This window comes from Pristiophorus japonicus, chromosome 20 (genome assembly GCF_044704955.1).
Source record: "Pristiophorus japonicus isolate sPriJap1 chromosome 20, sPriJap1.hap1, whole genome shotgun sequence".
Taxonomy (NCBI): Eukaryota; Metazoa; Chordata; class Chondrichthyes; family Pristiophoridae; genus Pristiophorus; species Pristiophorus japonicus.
The window spans coordinates 97,549,459-97,569,465 of NC_091996.1; the positions used below are offsets into that span (position 1 = coordinate 97,549,459).

The 20,007-nt window shown below is 47.9% G+C and overlaps 1 protein-coding gene across 2 annotated transcripts in view; it reads right to left on the bottom strand.

The window, feature by feature from the left end:
• Positions 1–335: 335 nt before the first annotated feature.
• Positions 336–20,007, bottom strand: part of LOC139232730 (metallo-beta-lactamase domain-containing protein 1-like) — a 33,869-nt gene continuing 14,197 nt past the window's right edge. Inside the window, exons 2-5 of one of the 2 annotated variants that reach the window (XM_070863238.1) lie at positions 9,818–9,883; positions 7,465–7,634; positions 4,853–5,042; positions 336–657 (exon numbers count right to left, since the gene is read on the bottom strand). In XM_070863238.1, coding sequence (XP_070719339.1) covers positions 646–657; positions 4,853–5,042; positions 7,465–7,634; positions 9,818–9,883 — 438 coding nt within the window. In that variant the 3' untranslated portion in view covers positions 336–645. Of the gene's footprint in view, positions 658–4,599; positions 5,043–7,464; positions 7,635–9,817; positions 9,884–20,007 lie in introns of those variants that run through there. The other variant, XM_070863237.1, reaches the window with a different exon arrangement.

Genomic DNA, 20,007 nt, shown 5'->3' on the forward strand with positions numbered 1-20,007 from the left:
GTCCTTGTAACGTTTCCTCTGCCCACCTTTGGCTCATTTGCCGTGAAGGAGTTCCGAGTAGAGCGCTTGCTTTGGGAGTCTCATGTCTGGGGCATGCGGACAATGTGGCCCGCCCAGCGGAGCTGGTCGACTGTGGTCAGTGCTTCAATGCTGGGGATGTTGGCCTGGTCAAGGACACTAACGTTGGTGCATCTGTCCTCCCAGGGGATTTGCAGGATCTTGCGGAGTCGTTGGTGATGTGGGAGTGTTTTGATGTCTTTATCCAGCTCCGACACCCTTCAATAAAAGCAAAACATGAAATAAAGCCACCCCTCAATAAGACATCAGTATCTGTGCTTTATTGATAACTGCTCTATTATTACAAGCTTGATGAACTTTTAAACCGTTTGTACAAACAAAAATCACAACCGTACTTGCTTGTTGAGTTTTATAAAAGTTACATTAAAAACAGGGCTGTAGATGAAAAAAGGGAACCCTTGTAGTGAAGGAGGTGGCTCTGCCTCTAAGCCAGTTTTGGAATCCCAAGTTTATGAAGAAGATGAGTTATTCTTATTGCAAGAAGTGCCGTGAGATTTAATTCAATGGCGGCTGGACCGTGTGCAACGTTTTCCAAAATCGTCGCATCACTGGTGACTCCGTCACGTGTTACACAGGGCCCTGTAAATGCAAGAACAGAAGGCCTTTAATGCAAAACCGCGTAAGATAGGTCACGAGCATCACCTTAACTGAATCACGTGGGTTCAGGGTCGCCAACTCTGGGCTTATTCCTGGAGGTTTCATCACGTGACCTCTCGCCTCGAGCCCGCCATTGGTCCATCCCCCAACCAATTGGAAGTGGAACAGCCTAATTGTTACCAAATTGGATCCACCTTGACTGTAGGTGAAACAGCCTTCCCCCCCCACCCCATCTCCAATATTTTTATAATTAATAAATGGAAGTGTTGAAAGAAAATGAGGAAACATTTGTTAATGTCCCTATAGCTTTCTTTCCCTGAGCCTTTGTTGACTGCAGTGCCCTGCAGGTTAATCATCAATTCCTGGAGACTCCAGGCCAGTCCTGGAGGGGTGGGCTATGCTTCCCTTAGGAGCAGGGAAGGACAATCCAGTGAGCCTCGTTCGAGCGAGGTTTGGAGCTGAGGTTCTAAGGCCCAGTCTGCGGACCCCCCCCCCCCCGCTCTCATCCAGCGAGGCTCCAGGCCGAAGGTAGAGCTTTGCGAAATGACCCCCAGGATACTTTTAATACACGACTGACCACAGCGCGTTCTGTTTGTAACACTTGTGGGAAAATCAATGGAAGAAATTTTATCTTAGACTAGTTTTATTCAAGGTGATATGTTTAACAAAAATAAAAGACTTGCATTTTTATAGCATCGGTCACAACCTCAAGATGTCCCAAAGCACTTTACAGCCAATGAAGTACTTTTTGGAGTGCAGTCACTGTTGTAATGTAAGAAATGTGGCAGCCAGTTTGCGCACAGCAAGATCCCACACACAGCAAATATCGACGAGCACACTGGGAAGACCTTGTAATGTATTTACTTCAGGGATTCTTCGCTTAAGAATTCAAAGCAACACATTGCTATTAAGTGCAGGCATCAGCTCCCCAAGGATTGTTGGACATTATATGGACATTGCGTTTTAATATTTCCCACTGCAGAAAAAAGCTGGAAACCTGTTGTGGGAGGGGCCTAGGTACTTGTTGTACTCCACATCTGATGGGCGGGGCTGGGCAGTGAAGTTACAATGGCCAGGAGAAGGCAACTCATCACAGGTAATGAGCAAAGATGGAGGGTCCATTGTTAAACAATGTGAACTCGTCAGAGATAGATCAGATGTATCTGGTCAGTGATCAAACCATTACCTGGATCAGATAACCCTGAGAGGCGGGAAACCAGAACAAAAGAAAGCCATTAAGCCCAGACCGGTTGGAAGCAAAACCCCAACACATGGGCTACTCAGAAGCCTCGAAACAAGGAAAAATTTTATTGGGCCAGAAAAGGCAAACAGATTTGGGAGATAAAAGATGGCCTTGTGGCCATAGCTCTCTCTCTTGCTCCACCTCGACAAGGACCGAGCATTCCGTCTGGGATGGATAGACAGTATGGAACTAGAAGAGACACGTTTTCACCAGGAGAAGCGGCGAGTAAGCCAACAAATCGGTGAGCATCATCCCCACCCACGCATCTTTAAGACCACAGCCACTGTGTGAGGAGGTGGCGTGCGTGCTCCCAACCAAGCCTTAGCAGGGTTTTAGTGGGGAGGTTTATCTGCAAGGACCATAGGGGTACGCCCAGCCAGTCGGTACAGATTCAGGGGTACACTGTGAATTGAGCAGAGGGTTTAGACGTTGGGTACTTCGCGATAGGGGCAGTTTAGACACGCCAGGGTATTGGATAGTACTACATCGTCACTGTGTTTACTTGTAGTTTTGCTGTGTTGAGGTAGCTTTAATAAAAGCATTGCCGGTTGAGACCGAGGTATTTGTCCGTGACTCATTCATCACTCCCAGGTCTAGAACTATTGTAACGTGGGGGTGTGTCGAAAACACCTAAGGGAAACCACTTACATAAGAACTAGTTGGTTTATTAATAAAGATTTAACAATCACATGACACGTTACCAGTTCATCCACTAGGCTCACAACTGTATACCTCATTGTGGATGATCTAGAGCCAACGGGCTGGGGTTTTATTGAGTCTTGTGAACATCACATGACTGGCTAAGCCACTCACAATGCAACAGCCCCACAAATCTGTAAGCATATTCACAGGTGCATACATTACAGACCTCCCCATCTCTTCTTTCCATCTTTTTCGGCCACCCGAGAGAGTAGACGGGGCCTCGGTTTAACAAAATGTCCGATTATGTGTGCAATCTCTGGAGTAGGAATTGAACTCACAGCACTCCTGACACAGGAGGCGAGAGTGCTACCCACTAAGCCACGGCTGTTGGTGTTATTATGATCTGGAACGCGCTGGCTGAAAGGGCAGTGCAAGCAGATTCAATCATAACTTTCAAATGGGTTCAATACTTGAAAAGGAGACATTAACAGAGCTGTGGGGAAAGAGCAGGGGGAGTAGATAGCTCTTTCAGAGAACAGACGCAAGCACGATGGCCCAACTGGCCTCCTTCTGTGCTCTGTGATTCTATGTATACGCAATTATTAAATAAGCTGATTCTCATCAGTCCTGACATATTACCGCTGCTGTCTTGTCTGTATCTGCCTCTTCCTTCACCCTTACACAATCAAACGAATAGTCATACGACTTGACAATTTACAATTATCTTTGTTACCCTTTCTGGGGCTATATTTCAATTAGTGGAAGGGCGAAAAGACATCAATCAGCTTCTTGGGAACATTTTGCCAATACAGGTTGAAACTCCCTTATCCAGAACTCCCTTATCCAGAACCACTCCTGGCCACCAGTGGCGCATGCACAGAACTTCGACACGAGCAAATTGAAGTCCTTCCTCACTGCCGACTCCCGCAATCGCTGGCCTGACCCCATGATCCATGCACCCCGCCCCCACCCCACCCTGCCACGATCTCTCTGCTGCACTCCCAACCTCAAGCCAGCCAACCCCGACATCCCCTTGCTCAGTACCTGTACCATCCAATTTAACGTGACCACCTCTCGTCCAGAAAAATCCCTTATCTGGAACAGGCCAGGTCCCGAGGATCCGGATAAGGGGGGCTTAACCTGTAGTACAATTGTGAAAACATAGGCAACTTCATTGGACACACTAATTTCCCCCCCTCTAGAGCATGTCTCTGAGATGCACTATTTCCCTTCAGTGATTGTCTTCAAGATGTGCCCCCCCTCCCCCCTTGGGGTGCAGAGACAGGAGGAGGCCATTCAGCCCCTCGAGCCTGTTCCGCCACTCAATGAGATCATGGCTGACCTGTGACCTAACTCCATACACCCGCCTTTGCCCCATATCCCTCAATACCTTTGGTTAACAGAAAGCTTTCAATATCAGATTTTAAATTAACAATTGACCCAGCACCAATTGCCGTTTGCAGAAGAGAGTTCCAAACTTCTATCAGCCTTTGTGTGTAGAAATGTTTCCTAATTTCACTCCTGAAAGGTCTGACTCTAATTATTAGACTTTGTCCCCTTATCCTAGACTCCCCAACCAGCGAAAATAGTTTCCCTCCATCTACCCTGTCTGTTCCCCTTAATTACTCGAAAACTTTGATCAAATCACCTCTTAACCTCTATATTCCAAGGTATACAAACCTAGTTTGTGTAAACTCCTCGTAATTTAACCCTTGCAGTCCGGGTATAGTTCTGGTAAACCGATGCCGTACTCCCTCCAAGGCCAATATATCCTCCCTAAGGTGTGGTACCCAGAACTGCTCACAGTGCTCCAGCTGTGGTCTAACTTATGTCCGTACTATCCTTCCATCAATTTCACATTTAAGAAGCAGTGCTGCTGTATATTGATCTGATTGATGACTCTTCCAACCAGCCTGGCATCACGTGTGTGCCTTGCGTGCCTTATCGCAACAGGCTTTACAATAGCTTCCCCTGGTGTGATGTGTTTGCTTCATGGGTTCTTTGCTTACGAATTCATAGCAACATATTGTTATTAAGAACTAGTTGGTTTATTAGCAAAGGTTTAACAATCACACGATACATTAACAGTTCATCCACCAGGCTCACAACCACCTGCCTCATCGTGGACACCTCGAACCCAACTGGACGGGGTTTTATTGAGTCTTGTGAACATCACGTGACATGGCTAAGCCACTCCCAACTCAACAGCTCCACCAGCCTGTGAGTTTACTCGCAGGTGCATACATTACACCTGTCAAAGCTGAAATGCTGAAGTTAATATCTGGGACTCACCGCCCCCCTTTTTCCGCAAGTTCCACAAAGACACCCCAAGAGGCCATTGAACATCTGAATCCCGCACAGGATGAGCTCAATGGCGCTGAAGCCTATCAGCAAGGAGAAAAGGATCACGTTGAACACAACCACTTTGTCGGGCCTCGTGCATTTGTTCCAGATCTCGGGATGAAAGAGATAGTTTTTTTCGCTGGTGAATAAATGATATAAGGAGTTAAACTTACAAAACTCTTCCTCGGTGCTTCAGTAGAAATTGAAAAAGCTATTGCAAGTGATACGATCATCAGAAGTGTACAGAAAATAATAGCAGTACGTAATTTTTACAGCACAGAAACCGACCATTTGGCCCAACAGGTCCATGCTGGTATTCATGCTCCACACGACCCTCCTCCTACCCCTCTACATCTCACTTCCTCACCATATCCTTCCATTCCTTTCTCCCTCATGTATTTATCCAGCTTCCCCTTAAATGCATCCATTGTTATTTGCCGTAAGTTCCACATTCAGGTCAATAGTTAAGAGGAATTACTTGTTCAATTATAGTCGACACCTAGGGCATTTGGAGGAGCAACATTCCTATGAAATAAGTCTTGATGGTGCAAAGATACCATGGACTGCCCAGGTTTGACTCTCTCGCCTGACCTTTTCATCTCTCTCTCCCTCCTCCTCATGCCTCCCTCTCTTCAGCTTGTCCTTCCTCCTCCCTCCTGCTCTTCCACACCCCCTCCCATCCCACCTTGGCAAAGAAGTTTCTCCTGAATTCCCGATTTCTTTTATTGGTTCATAGGATGTGGATGTCGCTGTCGCTGGCAAGGCCACACTTATTGCCCATCCTGAAATACCCTTCAGAAGATGGTGGTAAGCCGCCTTCTAGAGGGGCAGTTAAGAGTCAACCACATTGCTGTGGGTCTGGAGTCACCTATAGCCCAGACTGGGTAAGGGCGGCAGATTTCCTTCCGTAAAGGGGGCATTAGTGAACCAGTTGGGTTTTGACGACAATCCGATAGTTTCATGGTCACCATCACTGATACTCGCTTTTTATTCCAGATTTATTTAATTAACTGAATTTAAATTCTCTGGCTGCCGTGGTGGGATTTCAACTCACGTCTCGGGATCAATAGCCCGGATCAATTGGATTCATTAGTGACTATCTTGTACTTATAGCCCCTAATTTTAGACTTCCCACAAGTGGAAACATCTTCTCTACATCTACACTATTGAAGCCCTTCCTAATTTTACAGACCTCTTTCGCTCACTCCTCAGCCTTCTCTATTCTAGAGAAAAGAGAGCCAGCCTGTTCACTCTTTCCTGATATTTATAACCTCCCAGTTCTGGTATCACTTTTGTAAATTTGTTTTGCTCCTCCCCCAGGGCCTTTATGTCCTTTTATGGAGCCTCATTGTCATTGTATAGTCGTTTCAAGAAAAGCAATATGTGCCTTGAAATTTCCTGAGCTGGATGCACAAGTTACTATCCAATACAGAATCTAAAATGAGAATCATAAATACAGTCAAAGTAAATACTATCTCTTCATGAAAGAAAGCATTGCATTTATAGAGCGCTTTTCATGAACTCCAAACATCCCACAAGTTTTACAATCAATGAATACATTTGAAGTGTTGTAATGTGGGACACGCGGCAGACAATCTGCGCACAGCAAGCTCCCACAAACAGCAATGTGATAATGATCGGATCATCTGTTGTAGTGATGTTAATTGAGAGATAAATATTGGCCGGGACACCAGGGAGAACTCCCCTGCTCTTCTTCGAAATGGTGGCCATGGGATCTTTTCCACCACTGCAGAGGGCAGACGGGGCCTCGGTTTAACATCTCATCCAAACGACGGCACCTCTGACAGTGCAGCACTCCCTTGGTACCTGGGAATATCCTGAGTATCAACCTGGATGATGTGCTCAAATCCCCAGAGTGGGAATTAGAATCCATATCCTGGTGACTAAGGCTAGTGATTAGATATTAAGGGGACCGGATAGGGTAGCTAGAGAGAAACGATTCCCGCTGGTTGGGGAGTCTGGGACTAGGGGCACAGTCTTAAAAATTAGAGCCAGACCTTTCAGGAGTGAAATTAGGAAACACTTCTACACACAAAGGGCGGTAGAAGTTTGGAACTCTCTTCCGCAAACGGCAGTTGATGCTGGATCAATTGTTAATTTTAAATCTGAGATTGATAGTATATTTAAGGTGGAGATAGACAGATTTTTGAGTAATAAGGGAGTGAAGGGTTATGGGGAGCGGGCGGGGAAGTGGAGCTGAGTCCATGATCAGATCGGCCATGATCTTATTGAATGGCGGAGCAGGCTCGAGGGGCCAAATAGCCGACTCCTGCTCCTATTTCTTATGTTCTAATGTTCTTATGGTAGCTTTCTGTTAACCAAAGGTATTAAGCGATATGGGCCAAAGGCGGGTAGATGGAGTTAGGTGACAGATCAGCCATGATCCCACTGAATGTGGGAACAGGCTCGAGGGGCTGAATGGCCTCCTCTTGTTCCGGTGTTCCTATGAGTGACACGGTGATGAACACAACCAATGGCAGAGGACGAGTTCATCATTCTCCACTTGGCAAAGAAAAGATGAATATATTTGAGACTCTTACATGTCCTCTAGGTCATAATGGGCATTGTCAAGGTCTCCGCTGAAAGGTCTTGTCCAATTTCCATTATTGTACTCACACGTTGGCCCATTCACTAAGCCAAGTATGGAAGTAATGAGGCAGTATCCCGAGCCCAGTGCTCCCAGTGCCGCAAACAGAATGGAGAGGAACATCTGAAAGTGTGGCAAGATACAGATTTATTATAACATTCAAATATTACCTGCAGATTTCATTGCAAAAGCTCATGCAGACACACACATGTCAATATCAATGTCAATCATTCATTATTTCATTCACTTCACTTTGTAATGTGAGACTGTTCCTCGAAGATAATTTTGTTTTTAATCCATCAGGGTAATAATTTCTCACCCATCTCACCCTCAATCAGCTTCCCGCTGGAGTGAAGCTAATCTACAGAACAAACGGGAAATTGTTCAATCTCCGTCGCCTCCAGTCCAGATCCAAGGTCGGCCCATCCTCTGCCATCCAATTACAGTATGCAGGCGACACTTGCATCGGAGGTCGAACTCCAAGCCGTCGTCAACACCTTCACCCTGTGAGAGACTGTAGGTCCCACATTGGACTCATCAGTCACCTGAGAACTCATATTAGTGTGGAAGCAAGTCATCCTCTACTCCAAGGTTCTGCCTAAGAAGAAGAAGAATTTCTAATGTAGCTGATTGTCCCCTGGTTGCCCCCGACCTGACTCTATCTCAAACCTCAGGACTAGGTCCCTTTGGTTAAAGGACATGCGCCTGCACCATTTACAGCGTTCTCTGGGTGGTAATGTAGGAAACGCGGAAGCCAATTTGCACACAGCAAGCCCCCACAAACAGCAATGTGATAATGACCAGATAATTTGCTTTTGTTAAGATGTGTGAATTCCCTATTGAATTTATTAGTGACCATCTTACATTTATGACCCCTAGTCTTGGTCTCCCCCACAAATGGAAATATCTTCTCTACGTCTACTCTATCGAACCCCTTCATAGTCTTTGAAAGGATGAACGGTTTTGATGGAGTGGATACAGAGAGTGTTTCCACTTGTGGGGAAGAGCATAACTAGAGGCCATCAATATCAGATAGTCACCCAGAAATCCAATGGGGAATTGAGGAGAAACTTCTTTACCCAGAGAGCGGTGAGAATGTGGAACTCGCTGCCACAGGGAGGGGTTGAGGCGAATAGTATCGATGCATTTAAGGGGAGGCTGGACAAGAATATGGGGGAGAAGGGAATAGAGGGTTATGTTGATAGAGTTAGATGGGGAAAGACAGGAGGAGGTTCGAGCGGAGCAAAACACCGGCACGGACTGGTTAGGCCGAACGGCCTGTTTCTGTGCCGTATAGCCGATGTATATGTATGTCATTTTAAAGACCTCAATCAGGTCACCCCCTCAGTCTTTTCTTTTTCTCAAGCAAGGAGCCCCAGCCTGTTTTGATAAATATATCCTTATGTAATGTATTTGCTTCTTGGCTTCTTTGCTTAAGAATCCATAGCAACACATTTCTATTAAGAACTAGTTGGTTTATTAACAAAGGTTCAACAATCGGACTACACATTACCAGTTCATCCACCAGGCTCACAACTGCATACCTCATCGTGGATGACCTAGTATCAACTGGCTGGGGTTTTATTGAGTCTTGTAACATCACGTGACTGGCGAAGCCACTCACAATGCAACAGCTCTACAACTATTTTTAGATAGAACTTTAAATCAAGTGCCTCCTTTTGGTAAGGGCACCAGAACCCGCAAATTTCCAAATCAATTGGGAACTTTGCCAAATCAAATTAAAATTTGGTTGCCGGGGGTAATGATGCACTCCAGTCCTCCGGCACCCACCTCTCGCGGAAGGCCGCGAGCGTACCGGTGGACACCGCGTGCTCCATCTCCAGGGACACCCTGGCTCGGATGTAACCGCGGAAGAGAGGCAGGCAGTCGGGCTGAATGACCCCCTCGACCGCCCGCAGCCTGGACCGGCTGATGGCCCCCTTGGCCAGGCCCAGGAGCAGCCTACGAGGAGGCCTTCCGACCTGCCCGCTCCCCTCCGCACAGGGTGCCCAAAGATCAGGAGTGTGGGACTGAAGTGCAGCCAGAATTTGAGGAGCAGCCCCTTCAAATAATGGAAGAGGGGCTGCAACCTCACACACTGCACACACACGTGGAACACGGATTCCTCCAGACCGCAGAAATTGCAGGCGGCCTGGGAGGCAACAGCTCTACAAACCTTCCACCAAATCAGGTAATGTCCTTGTGAATATGTTTTGCACCTTCTCCAGTGCCTCCATATCCTTTTGATAATTATGGGGACCCGACCAGTATTCCGGCAAACAGAGTCCAGAACCAGAGGAACTCACCCCACATCTATTTGCACAGCATCCGCCACCGCCTGTTGCATGGATGTGAATCGCCGGAAACAAAATCTGTTGGAAGAAGTTATTAAGAAAAAGCAATTAAAATATGCAAGCATACTCTTAAGGGATTGATATTTAAAGTATTGGGGAAGGAGGCCATTTGGCCCCATCACCTACGTGCTGCCTCCCTCAAAGAGCCATTCCCTTGCCCCATATCCTTTTCATGTTTATTTTGTTTTTGAAACAGCCATTTCCCTTTTACTTTCTACTTCCCCACTGTTTCTGCTAGGGTAGTACATGTCCTAACAACCCTCTGTGGGGGTGGGGGCGATGGGAATCCCTTACCCTCTCCTCTAATTCTACCTTCCTGACCATCCCTGATTATAGTCGCTCCACCATCGGTGGCCGTGCCTTCTGTTGCCTGGGCCCCAAGCTCTGGAACTCCCTCCCTAAACCTCTCCACCTCTCTTTTCTCCTTCAAGACGCTCCTTAAAACCCACCTCTTTGACCCAGCTTTTGGTCACCAGCCCTAATTTCTCCTTATGCAGCTTGGTGTCAATTTTTTTCATCTCAAAATACTACTGTGAAGCACCTTGAGACGTTCCACTACGTTAAAGGCGCTATATAAATATAAGTTGTTGTTGTTCATTGTTTTACATGAAAAAAAGATTGAGGAGGAATTTCTTCACTCAGAGGGGGGGTGAATCTTTGGAATTCTCTGCCCCAGAGGACTGTGGAGGCTCAGTCTTTGAGTATATTGAAGGCTGAGATCGAGAGATTATCGGACTCTCGGGGAATCGAGGGATATGGGGATCGGGCGGGAAAGTGGAGTTGAGATCGAAGATCAGCCGTGATCTCATTGAATGGTGGAGCAGGCTCGAGGGGCCTAATTCTTATGTTCATTGCAACAACATCATCTGCTTTGAATAGCTTGGAAACATTGCAAATCACCCTGTCATGCTGTGGGAAGTCTCACTGGAAACAGTAAGAGGTGTGGAAATCTTGATAAGGTGAGCGTTGGGTATAACAATCTCGCTTTTCCTCTTCAGTTTTCAGTCACAGGGTTGGGTTTACATTCTTGCAAATGCTGCTGTTAATACCTGACCAATAATTTCAATTTTATGATAAGGAAGTTAATATTTTAACATAAATGAACTACAAAAGCCTCATTGTCAAAAGCTGGACCAGTTTTTTTCAAAACATTTTTCAAGGTAGTGACACAGAATCCTACGGCCCATCATGTCTTTGAAAGGACAATTAGTCCCACTCCCCTGCTCGTTCCCCATAGCCCTGCATTTTTTTTTCTTTTCAAGTTTATATGAAAGGTTTTGATGGAGCGGATACAAAGAGAATGTTTCCACTTGTGGGGACGAGTATAACTAGAGGCCATCAATATAAGATAGTCACCCAGAAATCCAATGGGGAATTCAGGAGAAACTTCTTTACCCAGAGAGGGGTGAGAATGTGGAACTCGCTGCCACAGGGAGGGGTTGAGGTGAATAGTATCGATGTATTTAAGGGGAGGCTGGACAAGTGTATGGGGGAGAAGGGAATCGAGGGTTATGCTGATAGATTTAGATGGGGAAAGACAGGAGGAGGCTCGAGTGGGACATAAACCCCGGCACGGACTGGTTGGGTCCAATGGCCTGTTTCTGGGCCGTGTATCCAAAGTAATATCCAATTCCCGGTTTGAAAGTTACTATTGAATCTGCTCCCACCGCCCTTTCACAACAACTCGCTGTGTAAAAACATTCTCATCTCCTCTCTGGTTTTTTTGCCAGTTATCTTAAATCTGTGTCCTCTGGTTACCGACACTCCTGCCCCGGGAACAGTTTCTCTCTATGTAGTCCATCAAAACAGGACATAATTTTGAACACCCCTAACGACTCTCCCCTTAACCTTCTCTGCTCCAAGGAGAACAACCCCAGCTTCTCTAGTCATCACTAGAATTTCAGTAGTGTTATGGTGATTGAGAGAAATCTTCGCGCCATCTCAATTTTAGCTGTGAGGAGCGCCCAACAGGTACTATGCTAATATTTTGTCGTTCTGAACTTGGGCAGTGCCTGAAGAGAGCGTTTTGCGCTATTTTACACTTGGCTGAAGTAATGGTGGCGACATCTGAAACTGCTAGTGGAAGCAACTGTGTACAGTTCTGGTCACATTACAGGAAAGATGTTAACCGAAGGTATTAAGGGATGTGGGCCAAATGGAGTTAGGTCGCAGATCAGTCATGATCTGATTGAATGGTGGAGCAGGCTCGAGGGGCTGATTGGCCTCCTCCTGTTCCTATGTGATTGCACTGGAGAGGGTACAGAGAAGATTTACCAGGATGTTGCCTGGACTGGAGAATTTTAGCTTTGAGGAAAGATTGGATAGACTGGGTATGTTTTCTTTGGAACAGAGGAGGTTGAGGGGACACCTGATTGAGGTGTATAAAATTATGAGGGGCCTGGATAGAGTGGATAGGAAGGACCTATTTCCCTTAGCAGAGGGGTCAACAACCAGGGGGCACAGATTTAAAGTAATTGGTAAAAGGATTAGAGGGGAGTTGAGGAGAATCTTTTTCACCCAGAGGGTGGTGGGGGTCTGGAACTCACTGCCTGAAAGGGTGGTAGAGGCAGAAACCCTCACCACATTTAAAAAGTACTTGGATGTGCACCTGAAGTGCCGTAACCCACAGGGCTATGGACCGAGAGCTGGAAAGTGGGATTTAGGCCGGGTAGCTCTTTGTCGGCCGGTGCGGACACGACGGGCCGAATGGCCTCCTTCTGTGCTGTAAATTTCTGAGATTCTATGATTCAATTTGAACTGATCATTAAGACTGACAGATGACATTAAAGGATACAATTGCAGCAAGGCTTTCCCTCTGCCCAGACAGTAAATACGCTTGGTGACAATAATGTAAAGTGAGAATTGTCTAAGAGTATCCAAAAGATAATTCAAAACTATACTTGTTATTCTGACATTTAAATTTGTTTCAGCAAATCTTCAAGTGACTAATAAAGGTAGTGCATGTTAACTGCGGTTTCCTGTTCTCCAGGGCAGTGCACCATTAGCTAAAAGCTCAGAAACCAAATAAAGTACTTGAAATCTTTGGGACTTGCCAGAGAATGCTGTGCATTCACTGGCTAATGGTTACTCATTGATCCTCGTGCCTGATTCGTACAGTCCTGGCTAGCAATGTCTGAAGGGCAATGACCAGTTGCTTTGTTCATATATTGCCTGCACTATCTTGGTTAGAACTGCTCGAAGTATTCAGCACGCTTCAGCTGGGTAGCACTCTCACTTCTGAGTCAGAAGGTCGTGGGTTCAAGTCCCACTCTCGGAACTTGAGCGCATAAATCTAGGCTGACACTCCCAGTGCAGTACTGAGGGAGCCCCGCACTGTCGGAGGGGCAGTACTGAGGGAGCGCCGCACTGTCGGAGGGGCAGTACTGAGGGAGCCCCGCACTGTCGGAGGGGCAGTACTGAGGGAGCGCCGCACTGTCGGAGGGGCAGTACTGAGGGAGCGCCGCACTGTCGGAGGGGCAGTACTGAGGGAGCGCCGCACTGTCGGAGGGGCAGTACTGAGGGAGCGCCGCACTGTCGGAGGGGCAGTACTGAGGGAGCGCCGCACTGTCGGAGGGGCAGTACTGAGGGAGCCCCGCACTGTCGGAGGGGCAGTACTGAGGGAGCGCCGCACTGTCGGAGGGGCAGTACTGAGGGAGCCCCGCACTGTCGGAGGGGCAGTACTGAGGGAGCGCCGCACTGTCGGAGGGGCAGTACTGAGGGAGCGCCGCACTGTCGGAGGGGCAGTACTGAGGGAGCGCCGCACTGTCGGAGGGGCAGTACTGAGGGAGCGCCGCACTGTCGGAGGGGCAGTACTGAGGGAGCGCCGCACTGTCGGAGGGGCAGTACTGAGGGAGCGCCGCACTGTCGGAGGGGCAGTACTGAGGGAGCGCCGCACTGTCGGAGGGGCAGTACTGAGGGAGCGCCGCACTGTCGGAGGGGCAGTACTGAGGGAGCGCCGCACTGTCGGAGGGGCAGTACTGAGGGAGCCCCGCACTGTCGGAGGGGCAGTACTGAGGGAGCCCCGCACTGTCGGAGGGGCAGTACTGAGGGAGCGCCGCACTGTCGGAGGGGCAGTACTGAGGGAGCGCCGCACTGTCGGAGGGGCAGTACTGAGGGAGCCCCGCACTGTCGGAGGGGCAGTACTGAGGGAGCGCCGCACTGTCGGAGGGGCAGTACTGAGGGAGCCCCGCACTGTCGGAGGGGCAGTACTGAGGGAGCGCCGCACTGTCGGAGGGGAAGTACTGAGGGAGCGCCGCACTGTCGGAGGGGCAGTACTGAGGGAGCGCCGCACTGTCGGAGGGGCAGTACTGAGGGAGCGCCGCACTGTCGGAGGGGCAGTACTGAGGGAGCGCCGCACTGTCGGAGGGGCAGTACTGAGGGAGCGCCGCACTGTCGGAGGGGCAGTACTGAGGGAGCGCCGCACTGTCGGAGGGGCAGTACTGAGGGAGCGCCGCACTGTCGGAGGGGCAGTACTGAGGGAGCGCCGCACTGTCGGAGGGGCAGTACTGAGGGAGCGCCGCACTGTCGGAGGGGCAGTACTGAGGGAGCGCCGCACTGTCGGAGGGGCAGTACTGAGGGAGTGCCGCACTGTCGGAGGGGCAGTACTGAGGGAGCGCCGCACTGTTGGAGGGGTGGTACTGAGGGAGTGCCGCACTGTCAGAGGTGCTGTCTTTCGGACGAGATGTTAAACTGAGGCCCCGTCTGCTCTCTCAGGTGGATGTAAAGGATCCCATGGCACTATTTCAAAGAGCAGCAGGGGAGTTTCCCCTGGTGTCCTGGGGCCAATATTTATCCCTCAATCAGCATAATTAAAACAGATGATCTGGTCATTATCACATTGCTGTGTGTGGGAGCTTGCTGTGCGCAAATTGGCTGCCGCGTTTCCCAAATTACAACAGTGACTACACTCCAAAAGTACTTCATTGGCTGTAAAGCGCTTTGAGACATCCGGTTATCATGAAAGGCGCTATATAAAGGCAAGTCTTTTATGTGAGAATGATCATGCCTACATAAGTGAGGATGATTCATTTTGTGTTGTTATGTGTGTTTGAGTGATTGTGTGTGATAAGGAGTAAGGATAAACAAGATTTGGAGACACTGGAGAGGGTGCAGAGAAGATCTACAAGGATGATGCCAGAAATGCGAGATTATATATAACAGGAAAGGATGAACAGGCTGGGTCTCTTTTCTCTTGAATAGAGAAGGCTGAGGGGTGAGCTAATAGGGGTCTTTAAAATGATGAAAGGTTTTGATGGAGTGGATACAGAGAGAATGTTCCCACTTGTGGGGAAGAGTATAACTAGAGGCCATCAATATCAGATAGTCATCCAGAAATCCAATGGGGAATTCAGGAGAAACTTCTTTACCCAGAGAGCGGTGAGAATGTGGAACTCGCTGCCACAGGGAGGGGTTGAGGCGAATAGTATCGATGTATTTAAGGGGAGGCTGGACAAGTATATGGGGGAGAAGGGAATAGAGGGTTATGCTGATAGAGTTAGATGGGGAAAGACGGGAGGAGGCTCGAGTGGGACATAAACGCCGGTATGGTTCTGTGCTGTATATCCTATGTAATCCCGTCTGTATGTTAATACTTTAGGCCCAACAAGCTCATAATGTGTTCATAGACCATCTCATTACATCCCTCAAGCCTTTCTGTTTCCAGCAACACACCTAGTTGTCCCATTTGTACTGTCCTCTTCAATGGCCTCTCCCCGTAATTTATTCCAACGCTCTTTGGGTGAAAATGTTCCACCTGACTTCCTTCTCAGTCCTAAGCAACGCACTGCCTGAGCGGGCGATGGCAACAGATTCAATAATAGCCTTCAAACAGGAATTGGATAAATACTCGAAGGAGAAAAAAAATTGTAGGGATATGTGGGAAAGAGCGGGGCAGTGGGACTAACTGGGTTATTCTTCGAAGGAGCTGGTGCAGATTCGATGGACCGAATGGCCTCCATCTGTCGCTACCATATATAAAGTATATATCCACAGATCCTTAAAGGTTGCAGGACAGGTCGATAAAGTCGTTAAAAAGGCATAGTGAATGCTTTCTTTTATTAACCGAGGCATAGAACACAAGAGCAGGGGGGTTATGCTTGAACTGTATAAAACCCTCGTTAGGCCACAGCTGGAGTACTGCGTGCAGTACTGGTCACCACATTACAGGAAAGTTGTGGAGAGGGTACAGAGGAGATTTACCAGGATGTTGCCAGGACTGGAGAATTTTAGCCAAGAGGAAAGATTGGGTAGGCTGGGTTGTTTTCCAAGGAACAGAGGAGGTTGAGGGCGACCTTATTGAGGTGTATAAAATTATGAGGGGTCTAGATAGAGTGGATAGGAAGGCCCCGTCTCCCCTCAATAACCAGGGGGCATAGATTTAAAGTAATTGGTAGAAGGATTAGAGGGGAAATGAGGAAGAATTTCTTCACCCAGAGGGTGGTGGGGGTCTGGAACTCACGGCCTGAAAGGGTGGTAGAGGCAGAAACCCTCACCACATTTAAAAAGTACTTGGATGTGCACCTGAAGTGCTGTAACCCACAGGGCTACGGACCCAGAGCTGGAAAATGGGATTAGGCTGGGTAGCTCTTTTTCGACTGGGGTGGGCACGATGGGCCGAATGGCCTCCTTCCGTGCTGTAAATTGCTCTGCTTTTGTAAGTCTCTTTGCTCCAGTTCCATGTTAGAGCCTACCTCTGACCTCAGGCTAAATGTACACCCTATGTTTGCAGTGTTGGAGCGGAACAAGATGCAGTGGCTACTCTTTTTGGCCTCAGTAGATGAGCAGTGTGAGAACCCTGTACAATGACCTCGAGCATTTTCTTCATGATAGATGCAAGACTAACTGAACTGCATTTATATAGCGCCATATACATAGTAAAAACATCCCAAGGGGCTTCATAGGAGTGATTATAAAACAAACATTTGACACCGAGCCACACAAGGGGATATTAGGGCAGGTGACCAAAAGTTTGGTCAAAGAGGCAGGTTTTAAGGAGTGTCCTAAAGGAGGCAGCGAGGTTTAGGGAGGGAATTCCAGAGCTTAGGGCTCGGGCAGCTTGAGGCATGGCCGCCGATGGTGGAGTGATAGAAATCGGGAGGTGGGGGTACCAGAATTGGAGGAGCGCAGGGATCTCAGGGGGTTGGAGGAGGTTACGGAAATAGGGAGGGGTGAGTCCATGGAATGATTTGAAAACAAGGATGTGAATTTTAAGATCGAGGTGTTGCCGGACCGGGAGCCAACGGAGATCCAGCCTTCTAGCACAGATCATGTGTTGGAGTTTTTCCAATTGTTAACGAGTTGCCGTCAAACTACAGTTGCCAACTCTGGCTGCATGTATCACTAGAGGTTTCATCACATGTCCTCCTGACTCCAATGTCCCCGCCCCCACCAAGCCAATATTTAACTAATAAACGAACGTGTTCAACGAAAATGAGAAAAAAAAATGCCCCCTATGATTTTTCTCCCGGAGATGAATCGTGAACTTCCTGGAAACTCCAGGACAATCCTGGAGGGTTAGCAATCCTGTCCTCAAACCCCTGACAGAGATAGAAGACTCCCTCTTCAAGTTTTCAAATCAATCTTTTTCACACAAAGTCACTGACAGGTTTTATTCTTCTTATTGTTTGTTGTAGCAGTTTTTGTTACAACTGAGTGGCTCGCTGGGCCATTTAAAAATCAACCACATTGCTGTGGGTCTGGCGTCACATATCGGCCGGCCAGACCGGATAAGGACGGCAGATTTCCTTCCCTGAAGGGTATTAATGACCCAGATGGGTTTTTACGACAATCCGATATCACTGATACTCGCTTTTTATTCCAGATTTATTTAATTAACTGAATTTAAATTCCCCAGCTGCTGTGGTGGGATATGAACTTGAGTCTCTGGACCATTAGTCCCGGTCTCTGGGTTACTGGCCCAGTAAAATTACCACTATGCTCGCGTTCCCCCTTTAAGTTACCATGCTGCTTTAACAGACAACATTCCAACAGTTAACATCACGACCCTGCTCTGTCACAATAAATATCGGTTAGGATCAACGAGAACTATGTGTTAAACAACAATCGTGTACGGAGACTAAAATGAATTCTCACCAAGATGCCACCTCCAATAATCCCTCCGAGATACAGGACCTCCGGCGTCATTTTGTTGAGGTCTTGCACATATTCCACCTCAAAGTTGGGGAAGAGAAGGAGGACGTTGGCCACGATACACAAGAAAGCAAAGGGGTACAAGGAGACCCCGATACACTGAGCGCATTTCCCCGTGCACATTGTGCTCGAAGGTTACAGGCCAGGTGACAACGAGGGCACTGCACAGAACCTGTCGGGTTTTATCAGCAAAGGGCTGGTGACGACAGTTCAGATAAAGCCTACGTTACACTTTCCTCTCGCGAAGGGCAGGCTTTCTGACTCGTGCCACCAATGAATGTGCAGAAAATCTGGGACTTCTCCATCTCTCTTATCTCTGTTTGTTTTTTCCTCGCATATGTCTACCAATGAACGGTAAAGAGATAAGCATGAGAGAGCAGAGGTTGGATACCAAAGCTTTGAACGGCAATAAATGCAAGCAGAGCAATTGGGTTGTTTTGTGTCCAAAAATGATTAACATCTGGAAAACAAAATGAGCTCACATTACAGTAACGGATATACTGAAATACTCACTTCCCAGTCACTTGGATAGGTCCTTCCTCCTCAAGCACTGTAGCCTAGTTTCAGGGGGCGGTTTTAACCCCACTCAACTCAGCAGAAAGATGGTGTGTGGGCAACAACAACCTGTATTTATATAGCGCCTTTAACGTCCCCGGGAGCTTCACGGGAGCGTGATAAGACAAAAAAATAAATTTGACACCGAGCCAGATAAAAAGAAATTACAACAGATGACCAAAGAACATAAGAATTCGGAGCAGGAGTCGGCCATTCGGCCCCTCGAGCCTGCTCCGCCATTCAGTGAAATCATGGCTGATCTTCGATCTCAACTCCACTTTCTTGCACTGTCCTCATATCCCGCGATTCCCTCAATATCCAAAAATCTAGCGATCTCTGTCTCGAATGTACTCAAAGACTGAGCTTCCACAGCCCTCTGGGGCAGAGAATTCAGAGGTTCACCCCACATTTTCAAAATGGATTGAATGTGAAATAATGTCGGGAAGCACTGCCACCGCCACTATTGAAAGTCTGAGGGCCATGTTTGCCACTCACGGCCTGCCTGACATACTGGTCAGTGACAACGGGCCATGTTTCACCAGTGCCGAATTTACAGAATTCATGACCTGCAATGGGATCAAACATGTCACCTCAGCCCCGTTTAAACCAGCCTCCAATGGGCAGGCAGAGCGGGCAGTACAAACCATCAAACAGAGCCTTAAACGAGTCACAGAAGGCTCACTCCAAACCCGCCTGTCCTGAGTACTGCATAGCTACCGCACGAGACCCCACTCGCTCACAGGGGTGTCCCCGGCTGAGCTACTCATGAAAAGGACACTTAAAACCAGACTCTCGCTGGTTCACCCCAACCTGCATGATCAGGTAGAGAGCAGGCGGCAGCAACAAAATGTAAACGATGGTCGCGCCACTGTGTCACGGGAAATTGATCTGAATGACCCTGTGTATGTGCTAAACTATGGACATGGTCCCAAATGGATCGCGGGCACGGTGATAGCTAAAGAAGGGAATAGGGTGTTTGTAGTCAAACTAGACAATGGACAAATTTGCAGAAAGCACCTGGACCAAACGAGGCTGCGGTTCACAGACTGCCCTGAACAACCCACAGCAGACACCATCTTTTTCGAACCCACAACACACACCCAAAGGATCAACGACGCCATGCTGGATCAGGAAATCGAATCCATCATTGTATAGGATAATAGTGAGGCCACACCTGGAGTACTGCGTGCAGTTTTGGTCACCTTACTTAAGGAGGGATATACTAGCTTTGGAGGGGGTACAGAGACGATTCACTAGGCTGATTCCGGAGATGAGGGGGTTACCTTATGATGATAGATTGAGTAGACTGGGTCTTTACTCGCTGGAGTTCAGAAGGATGAGGGATGATCTTATAGAAACATTTAAAATAATGAAAGGGATAGACAAGATCGAGGCAGAGAGGTTGTTTCCACTGGTCGGGGAGACTAGAACTAGGGGGC